Consider the following 24,794-nt stretch of genomic DNA (forward strand, 5'->3'; position numbering starts at 1 on the left):
CTAAAAGCAAGGCCACCAGTTGCGGAGTGACAAGAACTGGGGATGCGTAAGAGGCCAGAATTTTAGGAGATCTTGAAGGGTTGTAAGGCTGGAGGAAGTTAAGAGATAGGGAGGGGGTGAGGCAATGGAGGGATTTGAAAACGAGGATGAGAATTTTAAAATTGAGGCAATGCTGGCCTGGTGAAATGTAGCACTGGCATGTTTTTTTTTTCAACTGAGCAGCATCACAGAAAGGCAGCAGTAAGATAGGAAATAAAAACAAAATGCTGGAAATATTCAGGTCAGGCAGCATCTGTGGAGAGAGAAAACCGAGTTAACGTTTCAGGTCAATGACCTTTCACCAGAACTGGGATAAGTTAGAAATGGAATGGGTTTTAAGCAAGTAAAAGTGGGGGGGTGGTGGAAAAAGAATAAAAGGGAAGGTCTGTGATCAGGTGGAAGACAGGAGAAATTAAAGGACAAAAGAGTTGGGTCAAAGTAAGTGGTAATCGGACAAGTAAAGAAACAATGTGTCTGGGGGAGGTGTGAAGGGCAGAATGATGAACAGCTGCTGTCCAAAAGCAAGAGAAAAATTAGAGTAAAATTGAAACCTGCAAAGGAAAAGTAAGCAAAATGTGGGGCAGGGATTATGGTCTGAAGTGGTTGAGCTCAATGTTGAGTCTGGAGGGCTGTAAAGTGCCTAATCGACAACTGAGGGGCTGTTCCTCAAGCTTCATTGGAACACTGCAGGAGGCCGATTATAGAGAGGTCAATGTGAGAGCAAGGTAGAGAATTAAAATGACAGGTACCACCATGCTTTTTGTCACTTAATCTCTCCACCCTATCACATGACTTGCCTTTTGTTCTTTTCCCACTCTTTCACTTGTTAGAAATGTAATGGGTTTTAAACTTTTCTCAGTTCTGATGAAAGGCCATCGACCTGAAACATTAACTATTTCTCTCTCCATGGATGCTAACAGATGCTGATTTCTAGTATTTTCTGTTTTTTATTTCAGATTTGTAGCATTTTGCTTTTGCAGCAGTAAGATGGCCTTGTCCACTTTTTTTTTCAGGTTACTGGCCTTCCCACGGCCCAGGGTACACAATGCTTTGTGAGCTCCTAAGAAACCCAGCACTACAGCAAAGGCTTTCACTCCCTGAATGTTCAAATTATGCACGACAACATTCAAAGAATCCTATGGCCTCAATTTTAAGTCAGGACCCGGTTTTGGTGCGAGCCGAGGGCCTGAGCAATCAACAAACTTGCAAGCTCGGGGCGATTTTGACTTATGGGCCTCATAAATATTTGGGTTGGGACTCCTGCCCGAACCTGGCGGGAATCACTCCCTATCTGGCGGGGGCGGGAACTCGGGCACCAGGGTGCTGCAGCCAGAGACACACAAACAGTCCCCTTCAGTCAGGTAAGTGGTGGGGTGGGGACAGCATCCAGCTGCAATTGCAAAAGGTGGAAGGCTGATTGGGAAGCTAAGGCTTGTATGGAGAGCCCAGAGGATCACTCTAGCATCTCCTGGCCCATAATGAAACAGGAAAAAAAGACATAATTCCAGCTCCTGGCAGGTTTAGCTTTGTGGAGGAAGTTACCCCTGCTCTCCCGTTCAGGGCTCGGGCTGAAATTCGCAGATTGGAGCCCCGATTACGTCATCGGAGCCCAACCCAGCTTGGGCGGGTGTCTTTGCCGCCTGCAATTTATAATTATAGTCAGTCAGATCAAGATGGGAAAGGAATAGGTGAGTCCCCCATTCTATTTAACCCCCTCCCCCCCACTGCCTGACCAGGCAGCTGGTGTTAAAATTGAGGCCTATGTCTCTCGTGAGATATACTGGATGTTGCTACACTGCACTCATCCTTCACAATTCAGCTCTCCATGATCTCTTCAAGAGAGAAAATGAAGTCAACAGGTAGCTTGTGGGGACGAGGTCTTCCCCCTCTCTCCAATGGATAATGACACTGCTCACAGTGTGGTCTAAACAGCAGCAGGGGAACACTATATATAAAAAAAAAGTACATGCCTCTACCAGAATAGTCATCAAGAGGACCATCGGTGTATTAAAAGGATGCTTTCACTGCCTCGACAGGGTAGGAGGAGCTCTGCATTATGTTGCAACCTGTGTCCCACATAGTTGGAGCATGCTGTTCCCTGCACAACTTAACTATGCAGCTTGCTGAGGAGGCAGAAGACATGGAAGAGATTATCACAATGACCTGAATATAGAAACCTCTTCAGTGGCTACTGCAACAGGCATCAGTGTACAAGTGACCACTGAAGTCTCCAGTTTAACACCTTTGTCACACCTACTGTAACTCCTTTACCTCCCCCTTCTAATAAGAGACTAATCCTTCAGTTCCACACCTCTCCTAGAACAGGCCAACACATCATGCTTTTTCATTCTTGGTACTGTAATCAACTGAGTCAGTATGAAATAAGTGCAGCTTTTCTTTTATGGCAGTAACCTCAATAAATGTATATTCTTTGAGTGTAACAAAATTCAAAGTGAAAATAACCGATACACTCTCCTCAAATGGTGTCTCCTATGTGTGTGTCTCTCTTTCTTCTGTTCTAGCATTTCTCGGTCCAATCTGAGGGCCTGTATGATAGACAGTTGGAAGTTTCTAGTCAACTGAAGGCTGCTGAGGCTGAAGTAGCCCTTTTCTCATGACCTGTTCCTGGGTGGGAGGTGCTGCTGCTGCCTGCATTTCTGGAGCTTGTGCCTGAGCAGTCTGGTGTTTCCTCCAACATAACATAAGAAATAGGAGCGGGAGTAGGCCATTTGGCCCCTCGATCCTACTCTGCGGCTCAATAAGATCATGGCTGATCTGATTCTGGCCTTAACTCCACTTTCCTGCGTGCCCCCACCCATAACCCTTGACTCCCTTTAAAGCAAAAATCTTTCTAACTTAGCGAATATATTCGATGACCCAGCCTCCACTGCTCTCTCGGGAAGAGAATTCCAAAGATTAATGACCTGAGAGAAAAACATTTCCCCCCCTCCCCACCCCCCCCCCCCCCCCCCCAAAACCAGGCTCAGTGGATTAATTGGTCTAATGACATCTGTCAGATCTTGATAGCACCAAGCAAGCATCCCAGGTGCTAGGTTCTGAAGCTGGCACTGTCTCTTCAGTCCCTAATGTCCGCAACGCATTGGTCTGTGTTTCTGAGGTGGTGGGGCCCCAACTGGTTCCCTAGCCACATCTTTGGTGCGGGCCGATGCAAGTTACCATGAAGCTGCCACATGCTTTATTGTTTCGACAAAGAAACTGCTTACCTGATGTTGCTGCAAAGACATGGGCAGTCTTCTCCTTGATCTCTGCTGGGAAGGTGGCACACCCTCATCCCCACATCCATTGTCACCCTTTGCTTCCCAGCGTGCTCTCTGAATCAGAAGCAACACTGCAACATTTCTAAGGACAAAAATCTGCCCGAGTGAGTGTAAGAAAGCAGCACTACCAAACAAGTAAAGTAGAAATGATCTATAAACAGAAAATGCTAGAAATGCTCAGCAGGTCAGGCAGCATCTGTGGAGAGAGAAACAGAGTTAACATTTCAGGTTGTTGACCTTTCATCAGACTGGCAAAAGTTGGAAGTGTAATAGGTTTTAAGCAAGTACAGAGGCAGGGAAAGCAGGGATGGAGGAAAGAACAAAAGCAAAGGTCTGTATCATAGTCATAATGGTACAGAAGGAGGCCATTTGGCCCATCGAGTCTATGCTGGCTCTTCGTGGAGCAATCCAGTCAATTCCTTTCACCTGCTCTATCCCCGTAGTCCTGCAAGTTTTTTCCCTTCAAGTGCCCATCCAATTCCCTTTTGAAATAATTGATTGTGTCCATTTCCACCACTCTCGTAAGCAGCGATTTCCAGATCATTACCACTCGCTGTGTAAAAAAGGTTTTTCCTCACATACCCCCTGCATCTCTTACACAAAACCTTAAATCTGTGTCCTGTAGTTCTTGTACCATCAGCTAATGGGAACAGCTTTTCTTTGTCTACCTTATCTATTGAATAGAATCATAGAATGGCTACAGCACAGAAATAGACTGTTGGTAAGAGCTACTCAGTTAGTCCCACTCCCGATGGGCTGGAAGGCAGAAGTGATTAAAGGATAAAAGGGATGATGATGCAAGACAGAAGGGGGTGGTAATGGGACATTAAGAAACAAGTGACAAGTCTAGAGGAGGCATAACTGGCAACAGCAGAATCATCAGTAGCAGCTACTGTCCAACTAAATGGGGGCAGTAGTTATGACTTGAAATTGTTGAACTTGGTGCTGAGTCTGGAAGGCTGTAAAGTGCCCAATCGAAAGATGAGGTACTGACCCTTGAGCTTCAGTTAAGCTTCATTGGAACAGTGTAAGAGGCCGAGATCAGAATGGGAGTGGGGTGCAGAATTAAAATGACAGGTGACTGGAAGCTCAGGGTCACACTTGCAGACTGAATAGAAGTTTCTGCAAAACAATCACCCAATGTATGTTTGGTCTTCCCAGTGTAGAGGAGACCACATCATGAGCAGCGAATATAGTATACTAAATTGAACGAAGTACCAGCAAATCACTGTTTCACATGGAGGGAATGTTTTGGGCCCTGGTTGGCGGGAAAGGAGGAGGTCAAAGGGCAGATGTTGCATCCCCTGCACTTGCACGGGTAGGTGCTGTGGGAAGGGGAGGGGAAGTTGGGGTGGTTGAGCAGTGGACCAGGGTTTTGTAGAGCGAGAGGTCCCTTCGGAATGTTACAAGGGGAAGGGAGGGGAAGATATGTTTGGTAGAGGCATCATGCTGGAGGTAGCAGAAATGGCAGAGGTTGATCTGTTGAATATGGAGGCTGGTGGAGTGGAAGGTGAAGAGAGAAAGTTAATGGGCTGGATTTTACCGGTCCTTTCGCGACTGGTTGGGAGGCGGGAGGACTGGTAATATGGCGGGGGGAACGTGGAATGAAACTCAGTGGTGCGGCCACCAGCCAATTGTGCCAATTAAGGGTCACCTCCCACTCGCGTAGGCATTTTATTGGCGTCTGGAGGCATCTCCACAGCGTGGGGAGATCGCCAGGTAACCTGGGTGGCCTTCCAGCAGGTTCACAGGGTGGTGCCCCTTCTTTTAATAGCTGCTCCACTGTGGGGACACTGGTAATGGCTGCTCCCATGGCTAAGGTGCTGCTGCTGGAAGATGCCTCTTTCCCCACACCCCCCCCACCCCACTCCCGATCACCAGGACCTGCTACCAAGTTGCAGGGCTCTCTGGTTGGGCCAGCAGCTCTGGGAGGTGGGTTGCCATCCTCAATTGGGCGGAAGTCCTGGCAGTGGTCTCTTATTTGGCTGCAGCCGGTAATATCCTGCCCAGGGTCCTGCCGCTGGCTCACGCGGGGTAGAGTCCTGCTTCCGGTCCCGGCGGGACTTTGGGCCTTTCAGAAAAATTCAGCCAAGGTTTCAGGTTGTTGACCTTTCATCAGAACTGGAAAAGGTTAGAGACGTATCAGATTGTCAGCAAATAGAATCAGATCAGATAAAACAGGTTGTGCGTTAAAAGCTGAATGTTTTATTCTCTTTTATCAGGAGCTGTTTAGCAAGCAGAAGGGCTACCTAGAGGAGGAGCTGGATTACAGAAAACAATCTCTGGACCATGCTTATATGGTAGGATCAGCGTTCCTCAGTGTATTTGTCATAGTCAGGATAAAATAAAGTTTGAATAATTCAGATAGCAGCCATGGGCAGTGTGGTAGCAACTAAATGCTAGTTATAAAAATGACATGAGAGGGAGAGAGGTGCCTAGGCTTGTTTAAATAATTGCAAAGAGAACTTAAGTGATAATAATTCAGCCTGTTTAAGAGTAAAACATATGTCGATTATATCACAGTTATTCCTTCAGTTTGGACATGCATTCCTTCCCATTTCATGTGGGTCTGTATCAGGCTGCCAGAAATTAAGAGTTACACTGAATAGAAATTCAACATTGCTGTGCCCGTTTTACGGATGTAAAATGGGTACAATGAGAACTTGTGCAGGGGATTTGCAGATGTGCCTGAGCCACTGCTAAATTTATCAGGGCCCATATTTTAGGCAGCTCTGGTCACCTGAAATGAATGCAGCCTCATATCCATATGGAAATGAAGGTCCTGCACCCAATTCATGACCCACCCATAAAATTCACTTGCCCGGAGCAGTACAGGCACAGACCTGCTTTACTCAATGTTGCCTACAAGCAACCTAACCAGCGGTCCTTAAAAGAACTGGAGGCTGCAAATTAAACTAAGTATCTTTCCAGACTTACCTTGATGTTAAGCTGCGAGGCACACTCCTTCTCCAGGCTCTACAGCAGGCTGCTGCTGGCCCATACTTGGCTCTCCTCCTGTTCCATTCCCTCCCCTCTTCCTAGGACTTTTATTTTATTCATTCATGGGATGTGGGTGTCTCTGGCAAGGCCAGCATTTATTGCCCGTCCCTAATTTCCCTTGAGAAGGTGGTGGTGAGCTGCCTTCTTGAATCGCTGCAGTTCTTGGCGTGTAGGTATACCAACAGTGCTGTTAGGAAAGGAGTTCCAGGATTTTGACCCAGTGACAGTAAAAGAATGGCAATATAGTTCCAAGTCAGGATGGTGTGTGGCTTGGAGAGGAAGTTGCAGGCGGTGATGTTCCCATGCATCTACTGCCCTTATCCTTTTAGGTGGTAGAGATTGCAGGTTTGGAAGGTTCTGTCGAAGGAACCTTGGTGAGTTGCTGCAGTGCCTCTTGTCGATGGTACACGCTGCTGCCACTGTGCATTGGTGAAGGGAGTGAATGTTGAAGGTGGTAGATGGGGTGCCAATCAAGTGGGCTACTTTGTCCTGGATGGTGTTGAGCTTCTTGAGTGTTACTGGAGATGCACCCATCCAGGCAAGTGGAGAGTATTCCATCACACTTGCATCTTGTAGCTGGTGGACAGGGATTGGGGAGTCAGGGGGTGAGTTACCCGCTGCAGAATTCCCAGCTCTGATCTGCTCTGCACAGTGGCGCAGTGGTTATTACCGCAGCCTCACAGCTCCAGCGACCCGGGTTCAATTCTGGGTAATGCCTGTGTGGAGTTTGCAAGTTCTCCCTGTGTCTGCGTGGGTTTCCTCTGGGTGCTCCAGTTTCCTCCCACATGCCAAAAAGACTTGTAGGTTGGTAGGTAAATTGGCCATTATAAATTGCCCCTAGTATAGGTAGGTGGTAGGGAAATATAGGGACAGGTGGGGATGTGTGGTAGGAATATGGGATTACTGTAGGGTTAGTATAAATGGGTGGTTGATGGTTGGCACAGACTTGGTGGGCTGAAGGGCCTGTTTCAGTGCTGTATCTCTAAATACAAAATAAAAAAAAAAATATTTATGTGGCTGATCCAGTTCAGTTTCTGGTCAATGATAACCCCCAGGATGTTGATAGTGGGGATTTAGTGATGGTAATGCCATTGAACATTAAGAGGAGATGGTTAGATTCTCTCTTTTTTGAGATGGTCATTGCCTGACACTTGTGTGGCGCGAATGTTACTTGCGCATGAGGCAAGTGGCCCAATTTGTCTCGAACCACAGAGACAAAGTGTGACTATTACAATGAGGCTTGACGACAAATTTAAGATGGTCCTTGGGCCTGGAAGCTCACTGTCAAGTTAAGTCCCCAAAAACAGGCCTTAATAAATGTATACCCTATTAATACCAAACATTTTAAATTGCCTTTTTGTGAGAATATGATAAGCATCAAATAGATTTTAAACACCACCTTATATAATGCTAATTAATTTACTGTGGTGTTGCTCATAGATAAAGGAAAATAACATCTGCCTCATTCTTAACCCTCTCCTTAAGAAGTGCAGTATACATCATAAAATTACATAGACAATAAATTAGATAGCAGTTTTTATATAAATATAGATTAGTGCTTAGTCCTACCTCAGAAATTCATCTGTTTACTGCACCCGTGTGACAATTTGGACAACTTGTTTAAGCCTATTTTTTGTGGTAATATGTGTCAGTATTGGTGTAGTGGTATTTCAGCTAGAAGATTGTGGATATAACCATATAATCCAGGTTGACACTTCAACAATGCTGTACTGTCTGAGGTGCTGTCTTTCTGATGAGGCATTAAACTGAAGCCTCATTTGTCTCCGGTGGATATAAAAGATCCCATGGTATGATTCGAAGAAAAGCAGGGGGTTCTACTCCGTGTCCGGGCAAAGATTTATCCCTAAATCAACATCACTAAAAAGCAGATTATCTGGTTATTATCTCATTGCTGTTTGTGGGACCTTGCTGTGTGCAAATTAGCTGTCATATTTCCTACAATATACTTCAAGAGCACTTCATTGGCTGTAGAGGAATTTGAACATGCTGAGGTCATGAAAGGCATTTATAAATGCAAGCACTTTGTTCCTTTTTTAATAAATAGGGCATATCCTCTCAAGTTTCAAGACACAAAATCTTGCCAAAAAGTGTTTCTCAGAGAATTAGTAACTGTTGTCGTCTTGTCACATTGAAAACGACTTACATTTATACAGTGCCTTTCATGACCACAGGACTTGCAGCCAATGAAGTACTTTGGAAGTGTAGTCACTATTGTAATATTGGATACGCGACACACAGTTTGTGCACAGCAAGCTCCCACAAACAGCAATGTGATAACAACCAAATAATCTGTTTGCTTGTAATGTTGATTGAGAAATAAATACTGGCCAGGGCACTGGCAATAACTCACTTGTTCTTCTTCGAAATAGTGCCATGGGATTTTTCTATCCACCTGAGAGGGCAGACAAGACCTCTGTTTAATGTCTCATCCAAAAGGTGGCACCTCTGACAGTGCAGCACTCCCTCAGTACGGCATTGGAGTGTCAGCCTAGATTATTGAGCTCAAGTCCTGGATGATCCCAGGTAACTGCTGAATCTGCATAATCGACTTGCTTATGTTTTACCACACTCCACAGTGCTGACAAATTTAATTCTTGGCAAATTGAATATGTTTGACAAGGACTTGTGGAGCTTTGCATTTCTTGGCTAAAGGCAATTTGACTTCCCTCAGTATATCAGTTATATGAAGAATGTGCAGGTTATAAATCACATTATTTGTGTATTTTTGGCTAATAAGGGTGCCATTTCTTTTTCATAAGTTAAAATGTTTTTTTCTTATGTTTTTGATATTTTTAACATTAGCATGAATGTCTTATCTCAATGAAATTAAAGAAGGAAAGGCCTGCATTTTATATACATCACTCAGACATGAAAAACGCATTGGACACAATGGGCCCGATTTTAACTCTGTGCAAGTGAGTTAAAATCTCATCCATCGATGAATTGCTTAGAGGTGCAGTCACTATTATCTCAGAAATCCTTGGCTGCTTTTTTTTGCACAGAAAGATCTCACAAGCAGCCATGAAACAAATATAACCAGTTATTAATTTTTAACTGGTTGTTGAGGGAGCAATGTTGGCCTAGGCATCGAGAGAAGCCTTAGCAGTTCAACTAGTGTGACGGAGTCTTTCAAGACTAAATGAACCAGCAGGATGGGTCTGTATTTAATGTCTCATCTGAAGGACAAAACAGCACTCTTTCTGAACCACTCTAATAACTTGTAATGCCTGTGGGTTGTGCTGTGCTGTCACAGCTTCCCTGTCTGGTAACACCAATACTTTTATGAGTGTCCTTTGTGGTCCTTGTATTGAAATATAGTGAACCTGTAGTTGCAGTCCTCCCACCACTGATGGCACTGTCACATGTATTGCCAAGGTCCTTCTCTAGCCAAGATTGAGGTCAAAACCCTCATGGGTTTGAACCAGCAACTTTCTAAGAGGGCAGTGTTACCAGCTGAGCCAAGCTATTGCTGTTGCTACACAGTGCAAAAAGAGAACTTTACCCTGCCAATATAATATATTAATTTCAGTGCATGGGGCACACATTTCACTGAAGATGTTTATGCATGCCAACTCTTATACAAAATCCACTGTAACTCATGTAAGTGATGGTGTGCTGTAACAACTTCCCTGTCAGGTACTCCAACCATTTATGTGATTGCCCTGCAGGATATGTGTACTGAAATACTTTGAACTTCCAACTGCTAGTTGCAGGTCTCCCACCACTGGAGACACTGGTCTGAATTGGCCAGGTCCATTTTCTCCTCAATTTCTTCCAATTAGTTTTTCTCTTCGTGATGTGCATGATAGAGGTTCGATAGATTGATTCCTGGGATGAGTGGATTGTCCTATGAAGAGAGATTGAGTAGAATGGACCCATTCTCTCTTGTGCTTAAAAGAATGAGATGCTCTCATTGAAATATATAAAGTTCTGAAAGACTTGACAGAGTAGCTGCTGAGAGGCAATTTCCCCTATCTGGAGAATCTCAAACTTGGGGGCATCGTCTAAGGTTAAGGGGACAGCCATTTCAGACCATCCAATCAGGTGTCAGTCTGTTCGTTTCCCAACTGATGTGCGCTATGAAGACATAAATGTTGACCAACCAATGGCAGCTGAGCAGTTGGAGGCAGACCATGTGATGAAACCTCCAGGAATACGTCCAACCAGAATTGGCAACACGCCCTTGAACCAACAAAAGATCTCAATGAACAGGATGGCGCTGAGACCCCGATAGCTGCTTTTGTGGCAGTCAATGGAGCCAGCTGCCTGAAGGAGTGCAATCAAGCATGCAGAACAGTAAAGCCTACAGATGACATCTACATCAAAAATTAGGTAGAAGAACCGGAGTGGGGGAGTGAGGAAGCATGAAAGAACGCAAGAAATGGGAAAGAGGGACAGATGGGGGAAGAAAGAAATGGAAGGAAAAATAAAGATTGCTAGTAAAGTGAGACATTGAAAGACTGATGTGAGATTAAAATCAGGCAAAAGATAGAGATTGATTTTTTTTAAAAAAAGAGCAGCAAAAGCAAGTTAAGGGAAAATTGAAGTAAAGAAACATGGAAATAATGGATGAGAGACTGTGGCATCAAGGGGTTATAGCGTCAGAGGGAGATCAGTGGGAGCCCTCCCCGCAAGCAGCCTTTTTCTACCTTCTCGCCTTCCCTTGTGCTTTTCTCCAATACCCTATTTTATCTCTGCTTTTATCCCCAATCTCTAGCATTGTCCAACCTTATCCCTTGCTGCCCCTCATCCTATAACCTCACCACATTCACCATCTAATCATATTTTGCTCACCCCTTCCCCTATTACTGCTGTACCTTCCTCCTCTTACCCACTTCTCGCTTACCTCAATCCTCCTTCAGCTCCAGTTCAATTATTATCCACCCTAAAACCACACGTCATCTGAAAATTAGTCTTTATGTGAAATTCGATGGGAATCAAGTAGGTTTTATATAAATCCATATAGTCTTAAAAAAAAACTAGATTTTGGTTCATAAAGGTATTAATGCTAGGGAGTAGAACATTCTCATGAACCCCCAACTTTATTATGTAGTGCCAGCATCAATCACTTCCATAATCACATACAGTATAGGGTGAAGCTCCCTTTACTCGGCCCCAGCAATTTGCCTCAACCTCAAAGATCCTTTTACTCTGTCCCAGAAATCTACGATAGCCTCAATTTCAGTAAAGCATTTTCTACTGCACTGGTGTGACTGTTTTCCACTTTTCATACCAGTTATCCTGTAGCCTCTGAGCAAGACTGCTAAATTTCTGCTAGTTAGAGAGCGGTTTTTGGTTAGATTCACTAGGAGCTGGATGAGATTGTTGCAGCAGAGTCACCAAACAAAGACTTTCACCCCGTCACCCCTGTGTTGGAGTCAGACTGCTCCAGCCATCAATGTGATTCACATACTACTCAGCCTGCTGCAATCTTGAAGATTTGGTTTTGTGCTTGAGATGGAAACATAACTGGAAAATCAGCTGATTCTGTGAGGTTTGGCATCTACTTAGTGTCTCAGTTAAAACAAATGCTTAAGAGGTTTGGAACTAATGCACTTTGGAGAAGGCAGGCTTATGATACAGATTACATAGAACTTACAGCACAGAAACAGGCCATTTGGCCCAAGAGGTCTATTCTGTTTTTTATCCTCCTCACGAGCCCCCTGTCACCTTACTTTATCTAACCCTATTAACGTATCTTCTTCCTTTCTCCCTCATGTACTTAGCTAGATTTCCTTAAATGCATCAATGTTTTTTTTTATCTCAACTGCTCCCTGTGGTAGCAAGTTCCACATTCTGTTTGGAAAACAAAATTTCTCCTGAATTCCTTATTGGATTTCCTAGTGTCTGTCATGCATTCTTTATGTTGTCTGATGCAAAATAAATGAGATGTGCGGAGTCCAGTTGGTTGAAGATATCAAACAGGTTTATTACAGCTAGACTATTCTACAGTACAGAGCTAACTAATTACAGAACCTTATTCTGGGTGTTAGTTGCAGAGTGACTCTGCCTTGTAGTCACATGACTGCATCCTGTTACTGAGCTCATTAGCATACCAAGATCTTAAAGGGACGTCACTCTTAAAGACAATCATACAACATACTCTTTCATTTCAAAGATAAGTCTCGTATGCTAAAAGTAAAAACACATAAAATTAGATAACATCAAAATTATTTAGACAGGTATGGAGATTGTGAACTTTACATGTACAGAGACTTAATAGTCCCCATATTGTTTCGGTGGTTTGACAACTCTTCCGGATCTGGTTATGGTATAATCTTCTGGGATGTCACCCTTGGCTGTTTTGGGTTTGCAGGCATGTTGTCACTGTATTGGTTGTCCTGTTGTTCCATCACCCTTCATTGTTGGAGTGTGTTCTTTCAAGTCCGCTGTGTGCAATTGGGGTATTGCACACTTCTTAGTTGGCTACGGTTCCTTCTTAACACCGCTGCACTAGGTGTTGTAATCTCGTAGGACCCAAGTTCTCTGCAAATTTTGGATATCTCTGCAGGTAGCCGTGTTCCTCCATTGTGGGATGTATGACCTGACCTTTTTGTCCTACATGTACCTGAGGTAGTTTTGCCCCTGCGTGTCATTCATGCACCCTCTTCATTCATAGAAACATAGAAAATAGGAGCAGGAGTAGGCCATTTGGCCCTTTTGAACCTGCTGCATCATTCCTTATGATCATGGCTGATCATCCAACTCAGTAACCTGTTCCTGCATTTCACCTCCCACCCACCCACCACCCCCCCCCGCCCATATCCTTTGATCCCTTTAGACCCAAGAGCTATATCTAACTCCTTCTTGAAAACATACAATGTTTTGGCCTCAACTGCTTTCTGTGGTAGCAAATTCCACAGGCTCACCACTCTCTGGGTGAAGAACTTTCTCCTCATCTCAGTCCTGAAAGGTTTACCCTGTATCTTTAGACTATGACCCCTGGTTCTGGACTCCCCCACCATCGGGAACATCCTTCCTGCATCTACCCTGTTAGAATTTTATAGGTTTCTATGAGATCCCCCCCTCACTCTCTGAACTAAAGCGAATATAATCCTAACCGACTCAATCTCTCCTCATATGTCAGTCCCGCCATCCCAGGAATCAGTCTGGTAAACGTTCACTGCACTCCCTCTATAGCAAGAACATCTTTCCTCGGATAAGAAAACCAAAACTGCACACAATATTCCAGGTATGGCCTCACCAAGGCCCTGTATAATTGCAGCAAGACATCCCTGCTCCTGTAGTCAAATTCTCTCTTGCTATGAAGGGCAAAATACCATTTGCCTTTTTCACTGCCTGTTGCACCTGCATGCTTACCTTCAGCGATTGGTGTACAAGAACACCCAGGTCTCGTTGCATATTCACCTCACTCAGTTTATAGCTGTTCAGATGATCTGCCTTCCTGTTTTTGCTACCAAAGTGGATAACCTCACATTTATCCACATTATACTGCATCTGCCATACATTTGCCCACTCACTCAACTTGTCCAAATCACCCTGGAGCCTCTCTGCATCCTCCTCATAGCTCACCCTCCCACCCAGTTTTGTCATCTGCAAATTTGGAGATATTACATTTAGTACCCTCATCTAAATCATTAACATATATTGTGATTAGCTGGGTCCCAGCACCGATCCCTGCGGTACCCCACTAGTCACTGCCTGCCATTCGGAAAAAGACCCGTTTATTCCTACTCTTTGTTTCCTGTCCGCCAACCAATTTTCTATCCATCGCAAAACACTACCTCCAATCCCATGCGCTTTAATTTTACACGCTAATCTCTTACGTGGGACTTTGTCGAAAGCCTTCTGAAAGTCCAAATAAACCACATCCACTGGCTCCCTCATCAACTCTACTAGTTACATCCTCGAAGAATTCTAGTAGATTTGTCAAACATGATTTCCCTTTCGTAAATCCATGCTGACTCTGTCCGATTCTACCACTGTTTTACAAGTGCTCTGCTATAAAATCTTTGATAATGGACTGTAGAATTTTCCCCACTACTGACGTCAGGCTGACAGGTCTATAATTCCCTGTTTTCTCTCTGCCTCCCTTTTAAAATAGTGGGGTTACATTAGCTACCCTCCAATCTGTAGGAACTGTTCGAGAGTCTGTAGAATGTTGGAAGATGACCACCAATGGTCTAGGGCCACTTCCTTAAGTACTCTGGGATGTAGATTATCAGACCCTGGGGATTTATCGGCCTTCAATCCCATCAATTTCCCCAACACCATTTCTCTACTAATACTGATTTCCTTCAGTTCCTCCCTCTCTCTAAACCCTGTGTTCCCCAACATTTCTGGTATGATATTTGTGTCCTCCTTTGTGAAGACAGAACCAAAGTATGCATTTAGTTGGTCAGCCATTTCTTTGTTCCCCATAATAAGTTCCCCTGTTTCTGAATGTAAGGGACCTACATTTGTCTTCACCAATCTTTTTCTCTTCACATACCTATAGAAACTTTTACAGTCAGTTTTTATGTTCCCCGCAAGCTTACTCTCGTACTCTATTTTCCCCCCTTGTAAGCCATGGTTTGGCTACCTTTCCCGTTTTACTTTTGCGCCAGACAGGAATAAACAATTGTTGCAGTTCATTCATGTGCTCTTTGAATGTTTGCCATTGCCCATCCACTATCATCCCTTTAAGTAATGTTTCCCAATCCATCATAGCCAACTCGCGCCTCATACCTTCATAGTTTCCTTTATTAAGATTCAGGACCCATGTCTCAGAATCAACTACGTCACTCTCCATCTTGATGAAGAATTCTATCATATTCTGGTCGCTCGTCCAGTGATTTGTGGTCAGTTTCCACTGTGAACTGCTTACCGAATAGTTAGGTGTGGAACCTTGTGATCTCAAACACCAGAGCAAGTGTTTCATGCTTTATGTTTGAGTAATTGGACTGTGCTGAGGATAAACATTTGGACAATTGGTTTGCCATCCTGTAGGATGCATGCTCCTAGCCCTTTCTGTGAGGCGTTGACTTCCAGGCTTGTCATCTTCTTGGGGTTGTAGTACTGCAGGGTACAAGTTTCTGCTGACAATGCTTGTTTGAGAGACTAAAACATATGGTCTTCCTGCCATACAAATGGTACGTCTTTCTTTAAGAGCTCTCTCAGCGATTATACTTTGTCAGAAAAATTTCGAATGTATGGTGCCAAAAAGTTGAAAAATCCAAGGCATCTCTGGAGCTCTTCCTTGTCTTGTGGGGTAGGCATATACCTTACATCTTCGACTTTGCCTGGGTCAGGATGGATTCCGCATCTGAAAATAGTTCGATCCAAAGAAATTGATCTGACTCACTCACCTGGCACTTCTTGCTGTTAAAAATGAGTCCTTCATGATGAGCTATTGCCATCAGTGAATGGGGATTTCAATTATGTTCTTCTTTGGTTTTGTCCATTACCACAATGTAATTGGTAATGCATATGCAGCCAGGCATGTTTTCTATAATGCTGTCCATATGCTGCTGAAACCAATCTTGACTGACAAGCCGAAGGGTAATCTCTGGAAGCAGTTCTTCCAAATGGTGTCCTGAAGGTGTTGACTCTTGAGATTCCTTAGCTAGGTGTACCGGCCAATATCCATGTTTAGTATCCAACTTGGAGAAGAACATGGCTCCTGTGAACTTGGGATTTAATTCCTCTAATGTCAGAATCTCATGGGGGCATCTCTTTAGCAAGAAGTTTAGACACCTCAGAACTAGACATACACTGATTGTTCCATCCTTCTTTAGTATGCATGTGATTGAGCTTCACCAGTCTGTGTGATGATGCACATGACAAATGATGCCATTGTGTTCTATGTCATCCAACACGCGCTTAAGCTTTTCTTGTATGTGAACCCTGCACTTTCTAGGGGGGTTGATTTGACAGAATTGCATCCTCTCTGAGGTGCAGCACTGCATTGCCTTTGAAATCTCCTTTTGGCATTGAACCTGTCTGGGTACATTTGTTGTAGGTCGTGGACTGACTCAATGCAGGTACCCTTAGTCTCTTCTGTAATGGGTACCTTGGTGACCTCGTGGATGGTCATCATGAGGTCCTACCATGCTGGTTGTCCTGCCACTGCTGGCCCACTTGTGTCTACCAGGTAGAATGTTTGTGGTTTCCATGCTGACTTGCCATAGTTGCATTGCATTATTAATGTGCCACTGCAAGGAATGGGTGACCCGTTGTATGCAGATAGCTTGGCAGTTGTCAGTTGTATCATTGATTTCCAATGACTCTGGTACATATCTTTGAGTATTTGGACTGGTAGGATATTTGCACTGGTGCTGGTGTCAATCTTAACCTTGAGTCTATGTTTGCCAGCTTTCTTTGGGCACGTGATAATAGTAGCGAAAGCTTCCAATTGTCTGACTTCTTCATGATGTGTCAGGTTCACAATGCGAAACGCCTGTTCATCGTCTGGCTGAGAATTTCTTCTTTGCATCTTGTCTCATGTCTGCTTCATTGTGACCTTCGTGTATCAGCTTGGGTTTACACAGGTCTTTGACGCTCTCCTCCTTGCTGCTGTTGCCCTGTTGCTGTGCCTGCCTTTTGCTTTGTCTGTGTCCTGCTGCGGCTTCTGGCCATGTCTTTGGAGCCAGATACCTTTCATAGGTGGGCCCAGTGTCCTTTTGCAGTGCACGCCTTACACAGGTCACAAAATGTAGGGCAATTTCACCTTGACTGCGACAGACCGCACTTAGCACACAGCGTGCTTGCTCTTTTTGGCCTGGTTATGGTGCTCGTACAGTTGGCTGGAAAGTGCTTGCAAGTGCTGTTGTCCAGCTACAATGGCTTTGTATTTCCTGCCATCTTCTAGCAGTGTGTCAATGCTGTGACCTTTCTTTTTCCCCAAGAGGCCTTTCTGAAATGCTTCAATGGGTGTCAATACAATCACTAGCTCCATTATTCGGTCCGACAGCTTCTGAGACGTCTCATTCAATGCCTTTACTATGGCAACTACTGACTAACTGATCTATGGATTCCTGTGGCTGTTGCCTATAGGACATCAATTTCAGATGGTGAATTCTAAAATTCACTCTTAATCAGAGCTGATCTTCTAGCACTTTCCATATTTATGCAAGACCTTTCTGGTCCTTGTCAGATAGTCCAGAGGTGTTGATTCTGTAATCTCTCATTTCCAACTGCTGTTAGTATTTTTACAGCCTGTTTTTCTGGTTCTAAAATTATTTTGTTCTGTGAAGAATAACTCCATTCTTTGAACAGTTGGAACTTGGATAGGATATCCAAGGCCTTCCAGTTCATAGTGGGAAATTTGGCATCCATATTTCTGCTGCTGCTGTGCTTTAAAACATGCTTTAAGACTTGTTCATGACTTTACACTGTTTCCCCTTTAAGGGACTCTTACTTATACTAGCTGCTTTGATTGACAGGAGCAGGTGTTTGCTAGTGCTGTGTGTTTATCTTGCTTCCAGTACTTAAGCCTGTTCTGTTTACACAGCTGTTCAATAGGCAATTCAATGTTTTTTTTTTAAAAGTTTTTTTATGTAATTCACACTCCAGTGGTTTTAATGGTTTTTTTTTAAACTTTGGCTTCATGAATGGAAGCTCATATTCACGCTCAAGTAGTTTAGTGGTTTTTTAAAAAACGTTGGATGATGGATCTGCAGTGATCTGTTTTTCCACCGTCTTTCTAACAGACGCCTCCTGTAATGACCTCAACCTTGATCAGCTCAGGAAAAGAATCGGGTCTTCCCTTTATTTTTCTACGTGGAGCATTTGGAAAAGAAAATGATCTTTTGAAGAACTTCAAAGCTTTTTTTTTAAAGCAGTATCCCTTGCCTGTCGACACAATAACTCAACTGATTTACTTGCAACCTGTCATTCTGCGCTGTCTTTTACAGCTTTAGGTAAGTTCTTTTTTCACTGTTTGAGCCAATATCTTTCTTGAACTTTCTGTCTACTGGATATAACCGTGGTCTTCAACCTCAGACTTTGTATTCTCACCACAGCTGCAACCATATAATGAGTTCTTTGTTGTCTGATGCAATCTAAATGAGATGTGTGGAGTCCAGTTATGCTGAAGATCTCAAACAGGTTTATTACAGCTAAAATTTATACAGTACAGAGCTATTTACAAAACCTTACTCTGGGTGTTACAATTGCAGACTGACACTGCCTTGTAGTCACATGACTACATCCTGGTACTGAGCTCATTAGCATACTAGATCTTAAAGGGGCATCACTCTTAAAGGCACCGGTGTCTAAGGCACATTTGTGACTCCTAGTTTTGGTTTCATCCACAAGTGGAAATGATGGCCATAATTTCCTGCCACGAGGTTAAGTCCTGTCTTTGGCACCAAATGCGGGTCCCAAGCCCATGTGGGAGGCAATTAAGACACCGCTGCCAGGCCCACCATCTAATTAAGGATAGAGAGCTGCCTCTCCACGTTCCCAGCCCGATCAGAGAGCCAGAAGCTCTGCAGCGTCAGTAGCACCACTGAGAGGAGGCCACTGCTGCGGCTGCAAGGAGAAGGAGAGGGTGCCTCCATTTTGAGGCATCCTTGAAGGGGAGATAAAAAAGGTTCTCTGCTGGGGCCAGGTAGGCAGGCCCCAGCGATCAGAGGAGAAACCCCTCCAGTGGCAGCAGCAGGGCCTCGGGGGCAGCCTTTGCCACTGGGGGCTCCCTCTTTGTGCCATGGAGCCCCAGAAAGCGATGGCCTTCCCTCCATCAGCAAGCTGCTGGGAAGCTGCCTCCATTCAGCTGGCAGTCTGCCCACGTGGGGGTGGGGGGGGGTGATGATTCGCTGCCAGCAAAATGTTGGCGGCCTGGGAAGATGGCTGACAATTGGCCTTTTAATTATTTAAATTAGCTGCCTGCCTCCAGTCAGCAGGTGGCCGAGCCATTGCCATTCCCGCCGCTGGTAAAATGAGCTCTCCCAACACCATTCCAGGCCATTTTCCTACCCCTCCTGCCTCCCAGCCCACCTCTACATCAACCCATTTCATAATTTTAAAAACTTCTATCAGCCTTCCCTTTCCTAGAGAAAAGAGCCCTGGCCTGTTCAGCCTTTCCTGATTATTTTCATCATCCGAATGTTACTGTGTTTTTTTTTCATGCAATAAAGTTTAAAAAGTTATGACATCACTGCCATTGCGCTACGAAAGCGAAGAGTTTGAAGCCGTGGCCCGATAAGAAGTAGCTGTCCTATTGATCAGCTGGAGTCCCCTGGAAACACTTGTTTTCATGCACAAGATCTGATGCCAGTTTTGTCGTTCTGATGTTGGAGATGCTCAGGAAAGTAATGGCTCCTCCTGCTGGTAAAACATATGGTGTTACAGCTGCACCTGTCGCAGCAAAGGATGCTTGAGTAAAATTTTAATGGAAATGAAATAAATCGATCTTTGCCATCCTTCCTCCATATTTGGAAAAACAAACTCCAAAGTGTTGGCACAGCTGGAATATAAAATAAGGTGCCCTGACATGCTGGAATAAAATAAGATGTGGATCTAGACAAGCCATAAACATGCAGCTCTGCTGTGCAGAGTAATATGTTTGATTGTGGTTCTGGAATAAAACCTTCCTGCACTCTTTTGACTAAGAAAACAAATAAAAACGTTGCCTAGCTGGTTCAGCATCTATTCTGTTTGGTAATGTGTGGCATTGTGCTGATAGTGTGTTCATGGGGCTGCTTTTGATTGTCAGACAATCAGGGCGGTCACAGCTGCCAAAGCTTTTCCACAGTCCCTCCCCTTATTGAGTTACTGCAGTAACGTTGGTGGAAACAGTGAATATTCAGAACCTTCAAGGCTGTGCATGCTTCAAACTAGTTCGGAATGAGTATGTTTATTAAATCAAATTTGGTTTTTACTATCGGTGGAATTTATATTCTGGGCTGCTGCCTCTCATGTTGAAATTGGATATGCTGCTTGTAAACTGGAGTGTCTCAAACATTTAGATGTGTCATCAGTTGCTAATAGCAACAAAGGAGCACTGTAAACTTTCAAACAATAGGCTGGCACTGCAAGGAACTTTTCTGTATTATGTCCCTTCAGAAAGTAATCCTAATTGTTTTGGGTGGGGCAGATGGAATATTGCACAGGGTGCTTATTGCCTTTTCAGTCTGTCAGACTGTTGGCTGAATTCTGTTCCAATATCTGTAGGCTCGGGAACAATGTTGTGCAATTATGTCATGCAGCTAACCCTTTCCTTCCTGAATAGCCTTTTGTTTTAAGGGGTTAATACTTTTTGCCTAATATATATATTCTCCTCCGCAGCAAATCCAGGAGCTGGAAGCCACACTGTACAATACTTTGCAGCAATGCCCCGGGAACAGAGTGAGTGAATCTCTGACCGACATACAAAAGGAAGAGTTGAAGCTGGCAGTTGAGAAGTGGCGACGTCAGGTCCTGAGGCAGAGCCGGGAGTATGATGGTCAAATCTTACAGGAGCGTTTGGAACTGCTGCAACATGCGCATCAGGTATTAAACATGCCCATCGGGTATGAGTGGTACTCAGTTCCACTTGAAATCCTACACTTCTGTCTTTATTTTAAGTATTTTGCAAGTAATCAGGTTAATCAGACTGATTATGCCCCTTTAGCAGTCAACTCATTCTGATGTGTTTTTAAAAACTAGTAAGTGGGACTAAAACATTTCTAACATTTCTATTGATTGCTTCCATCTCCTCGTTCAAAGCTGTGGCTTTACTAATGCAAACGGGCTACTGAAGAAAATAAATTTCCCTGACAAAACTATACGGTAAACACACAGAACACCCACGCATAACCAGAGGACTTGCGCTTTGGAAGAGTAACCAGTGATTAACCTTATAGCTTTGTCAAAGTCTGTTCAGCACACTTGTCATTTTAAGAGTAATAGTCGTTTCAGTGCTGAATCTGTTTGAGAGTCATGACTTGGCCTACTTGCTTTTAAGGGGAAACAATATTCCAGGATGGGAGGGGGGATGATGGAGTGAACCTGTCAATTGTGTACTTATACTGAACAGGGATTTTCCAGAAACCTGATCTGGCACATCTCTAAATCCATGCATCTCTGCTTTTATACAGAGCAAACAAAGACTGTCATATTTTCCCAGTATTGCAGGGTGGGAATTTCAGATTCAAGTATTACTGCTTCCCTTTCTGCAGAACATTGATCCTCTGGGATCTAGGGTCAAATTCAGCTTGGACTGATGGGATGGTAGTTTCCTTTGTCTGCTTCTCAAATGGAATGAGTTTGGATAGCCTCATTCAATTCCTAGTGGGCATGCCTCCGCTGCTTTTTATGTGACTCTGAATTGAAAATCTCACCCAGCGTCCGTGAGAATGGCTGGGGTACAAAATGGAAATGGTACACAGTAGTAATGCAGGGTCACTTCAGAATCCCAAGTTGAGGGACACTGGGGCAAAATAGAGGAAACTTTACTCTGCATCTGACCATTGCTGCACATGAGACATGATTTTCATGCTCAATTTAATGGCGGGCAGGAGTGCAAAATGGGGTGCGTCCATTAAAATTACACAAGTGAAGCCCTGATATTAAATTTCCAATTTTGCCAGTGGGGTGCCTGTTTTCCACCCAACACTTGAGTACTGCTGTATAAAACAGCATTACTAGATAGCTAGATCAAGGCTAAAATACAGTTAAAGGGTCATTGTAGGTATTGGTAAAAACTGCTCTTATACATGCATTACTGATTTTTTTTTCCCTTTTTTTTTTTTTTCCCCCCCCCCTATTTAATACATCTTCAACCCTGAGCTTTGTACCTTCTGCTGGCAAGCCTCCATTTTCAACCCATGTCACATCCCACATAGTAAACTGTTTTTCCCTTTGGGAACGACTGTCTATCTGTGCGATTTAGAGGAGGAAGAAAGGCAGAGGAGGCACAACATGGGAAGACCAGGCTGGACACGCAGCAGATATATCCCCTATCCACTGATACCCACTCACCAGAATATACAGATCAGGTTTTCCTGCCTCTGCCTGATCCAGAATCAGTGCATGTGTTCACAAGGAAAGTTATCCATGAGTTGTGCTAAACTCCAACCTGTAGACAATCTCTGCCACCAATAGTACACTACCAATAGCTGTGAACGCCACCACCCCTCTGAATAAATATGAAATGGGGTCATTTGAGGCTGCATCTGGAGACATCTAACATTAGCCAACCAACTGTGTGCAGATACATAAAGCAAGTGACCAGAGCACTGTTTACTAGAGTTAGCCTGCACACCAGCATCTCCATGGATTCCCAGTACCAGGATAAGAAGACATTCTAATTTTATAAACTGCCAGGTACAAAGTCTCAAGAGTTGTCGACTGCTTGTGCGGTCAAATGTGCTCTCTTCTAGAATCCCATTAACTGTAGCAGCAGGAAAGGCTTCTATTCACTCAAAGAAATCCACTGTGCTAGCACACGTATCTGAGTCTCACTCCAGGGACTTGAGCACAAAATCTAGGCTGACACTCCAGTTCGGTACTGGGAGAGTGCTGCACTGTTGGAGATGCCATCTTTCAAATGAGAAGTTAAACTGAGACCTTGTCTGCTCTCTCAGGTGGATGTAAAAGATCCCATGATGCTATTTTGAAGAAGAGTAGGTGAGTTCTCCCTAGTGTCCTGGCCAATATTTATCCCTAAACCAACATCACGAAAAAAGATTATCTGGTCATTATCGCATTGCTGAACATGGGGCCTTGCTTTGTGCAAATTGGCTGCCGCATTTCCTGCATTACAACAGTGACTGCACTTCAAAAATACTTCATTGACTGTAAAGCACATTGGGACACTCTTTATGCTGTTACAGCAGCTGTGAAATAGCATGGAACTTTGTGGTCCATAGTACAGTGAAGGGTATAGATCCTAGCCTGATTGCCTGAAAAGGTGTATGAAATGACCAGGTCAGAAGAAGGTGATAAAATAGTGAGGGTGTTAAATGGATTATTGATCTTCATCTGTACCAGATGTGAAATAGGAATTGGTAGCACTGACTTAGACCTACATAAATCCTTACAATAGTTCCAGATTTGGAAGTTTCTTTCATTGAATGAATGGAATTCAATTCACCCAGACAATAGGTATAATACTGACGGTGGCTGTATGCATAATTGATGTTTCCATTAATTTTTAATGGACTTTGAACATATTGTGCATTGATGGGAACTTGAGTCTTCTCTCTCTCCCCTGCTTCATTTCTGATTCTTTCTTCTTTACTTCCATCTTGTTCTCCTTTTCTGCCATTCTTCACTTCTGTCATGCTCTCAACATTGTTATTTCTTCAGATGCTGCTTTCACTTCTTCACTCTGTCTTTTTCTCTTTTTGTTTCTCCCTTATTTTCCTCTCTCCCTCCTCTATTTCTGTTTCTCTTCCATCTTCACCTGTCCTTGCTTTTTCTTTTAAGTTATCCTTTTTCTCCTCCCAGTTCTTAGTCGCTGTGTGTTTTATCTTTTTCCCTTGTCTTTGCAGCACAAACTTTTCTATTTCTTGCAGCTCTTGTGAGAGAGGGGAGGGACTGTGTGTTAATGTAACACTGAGAACACAAGACTGTGGGCTATTGATGTAGTGATGAGGTGGAGCAATGGAGCTGCTAATAGAGCACAGAGAGTGGGCCTGGGACCTTAGGAGCACAAAGACTATTACATAAATAAAAGTGCAGTACTTTGTGCTGGGGCTGCACTCAAATGGTACTGCAGCTCTTCGGAATTGGAATATTTGCACATCATTGCCTGACTTGCGCTTGTGCATATTGCTTGTGTACTTTCAAGAATTTATATCCGGCCTCTGAAAGTCAGCTGGTTGGATGGGATTGTGAAGTACATTAGGGGTAGCTGAAAAGCAGTAACCAGAGTCCAGCATTTTCAGAGGCCCTACAGGGTGCGTTGTGAAGCAGATAAAGCTTATGGGAAGTACATTTTGTTTTTGGTTTATTACAGGATAAATTTTGCATCAAATGTGATATGAGCAAGTAAGATGGCACCTGCATTTTGGAGACTTTCTTTTCATAAAGGCAGTTTTATCAAACTTTATTTGATGAACTGCACTTGAAGAGGAGACTGAAATTGGGGACTATAGTTTTGCGTAATTTGATTAGTGAATATAACATGCAGAAAATAATCAATTATAAAGGAGAAAAGCACGGGCCAGAATTTTACACCTGTGCGGAGGCCCCGCCTACCAGCCAAAAAGTCAGGGGTGAGCCCGTCTCAGCTTGGAAGCCACTCTGTGCTTTTTTTGTGGCACAGGCCCTTAATTGGCATCGGCTGGGAATCCCACCCCTCTGAGGCAGGAGGCTCCGCCTCCAAGAGCTGCCAGTCAATTAGCGGGCCGGCGGCTCTTCAGTCCCAGCAGCACCATCGGAAGCGGTGGCCACTACTGGGACTGCACCCAGTGAGAGGAACCGCAATGGAGGAGGCCCCAGAATAGAGGTAAGTGTGTGGGGCTTCGCGGGGGACAATCATTTGAACCCCAGCGAGGCGGGTGACTGGGGTTGGCTGAAGGAGGGGTG

At 44.0% G+C, this 24,794-nt stretch overlaps 1 protein-coding gene across 1 annotated transcript in view; it reads left to right on the forward strand.

Moving 5' to 3' along the window:
- The window catches only part of LOC137376194 (janus kinase and microtubule-interacting protein 1-like), a 398,950-nt gene that overhangs the window by 344,013 nt on the left and 30,143 nt on the right, over positions 1-24,794 (forward strand). The window contains exons 18-19 of the mRNA XM_068044290.1: positions 5,540-5,617; positions 20,568-20,771. Of these exons, the coding sequence (XP_067900391.1) occupies positions 5,540-5,617; positions 20,568-20,771 (282 nt within the window). The remainder of the gene's footprint in view (positions 1-5,539; positions 5,618-20,567; positions 20,772-24,794) is intronic.

This window comes from Heterodontus francisci, chromosome 1 (assembly GCF_036365525.1).
Source record: "Heterodontus francisci isolate sHetFra1 chromosome 1, sHetFra1.hap1, whole genome shotgun sequence".
In the NCBI taxonomy this organism is placed as follows: Eukaryota; Metazoa; Chordata; class Chondrichthyes; order Heterodontiformes; family Heterodontidae; genus Heterodontus; species Heterodontus francisci.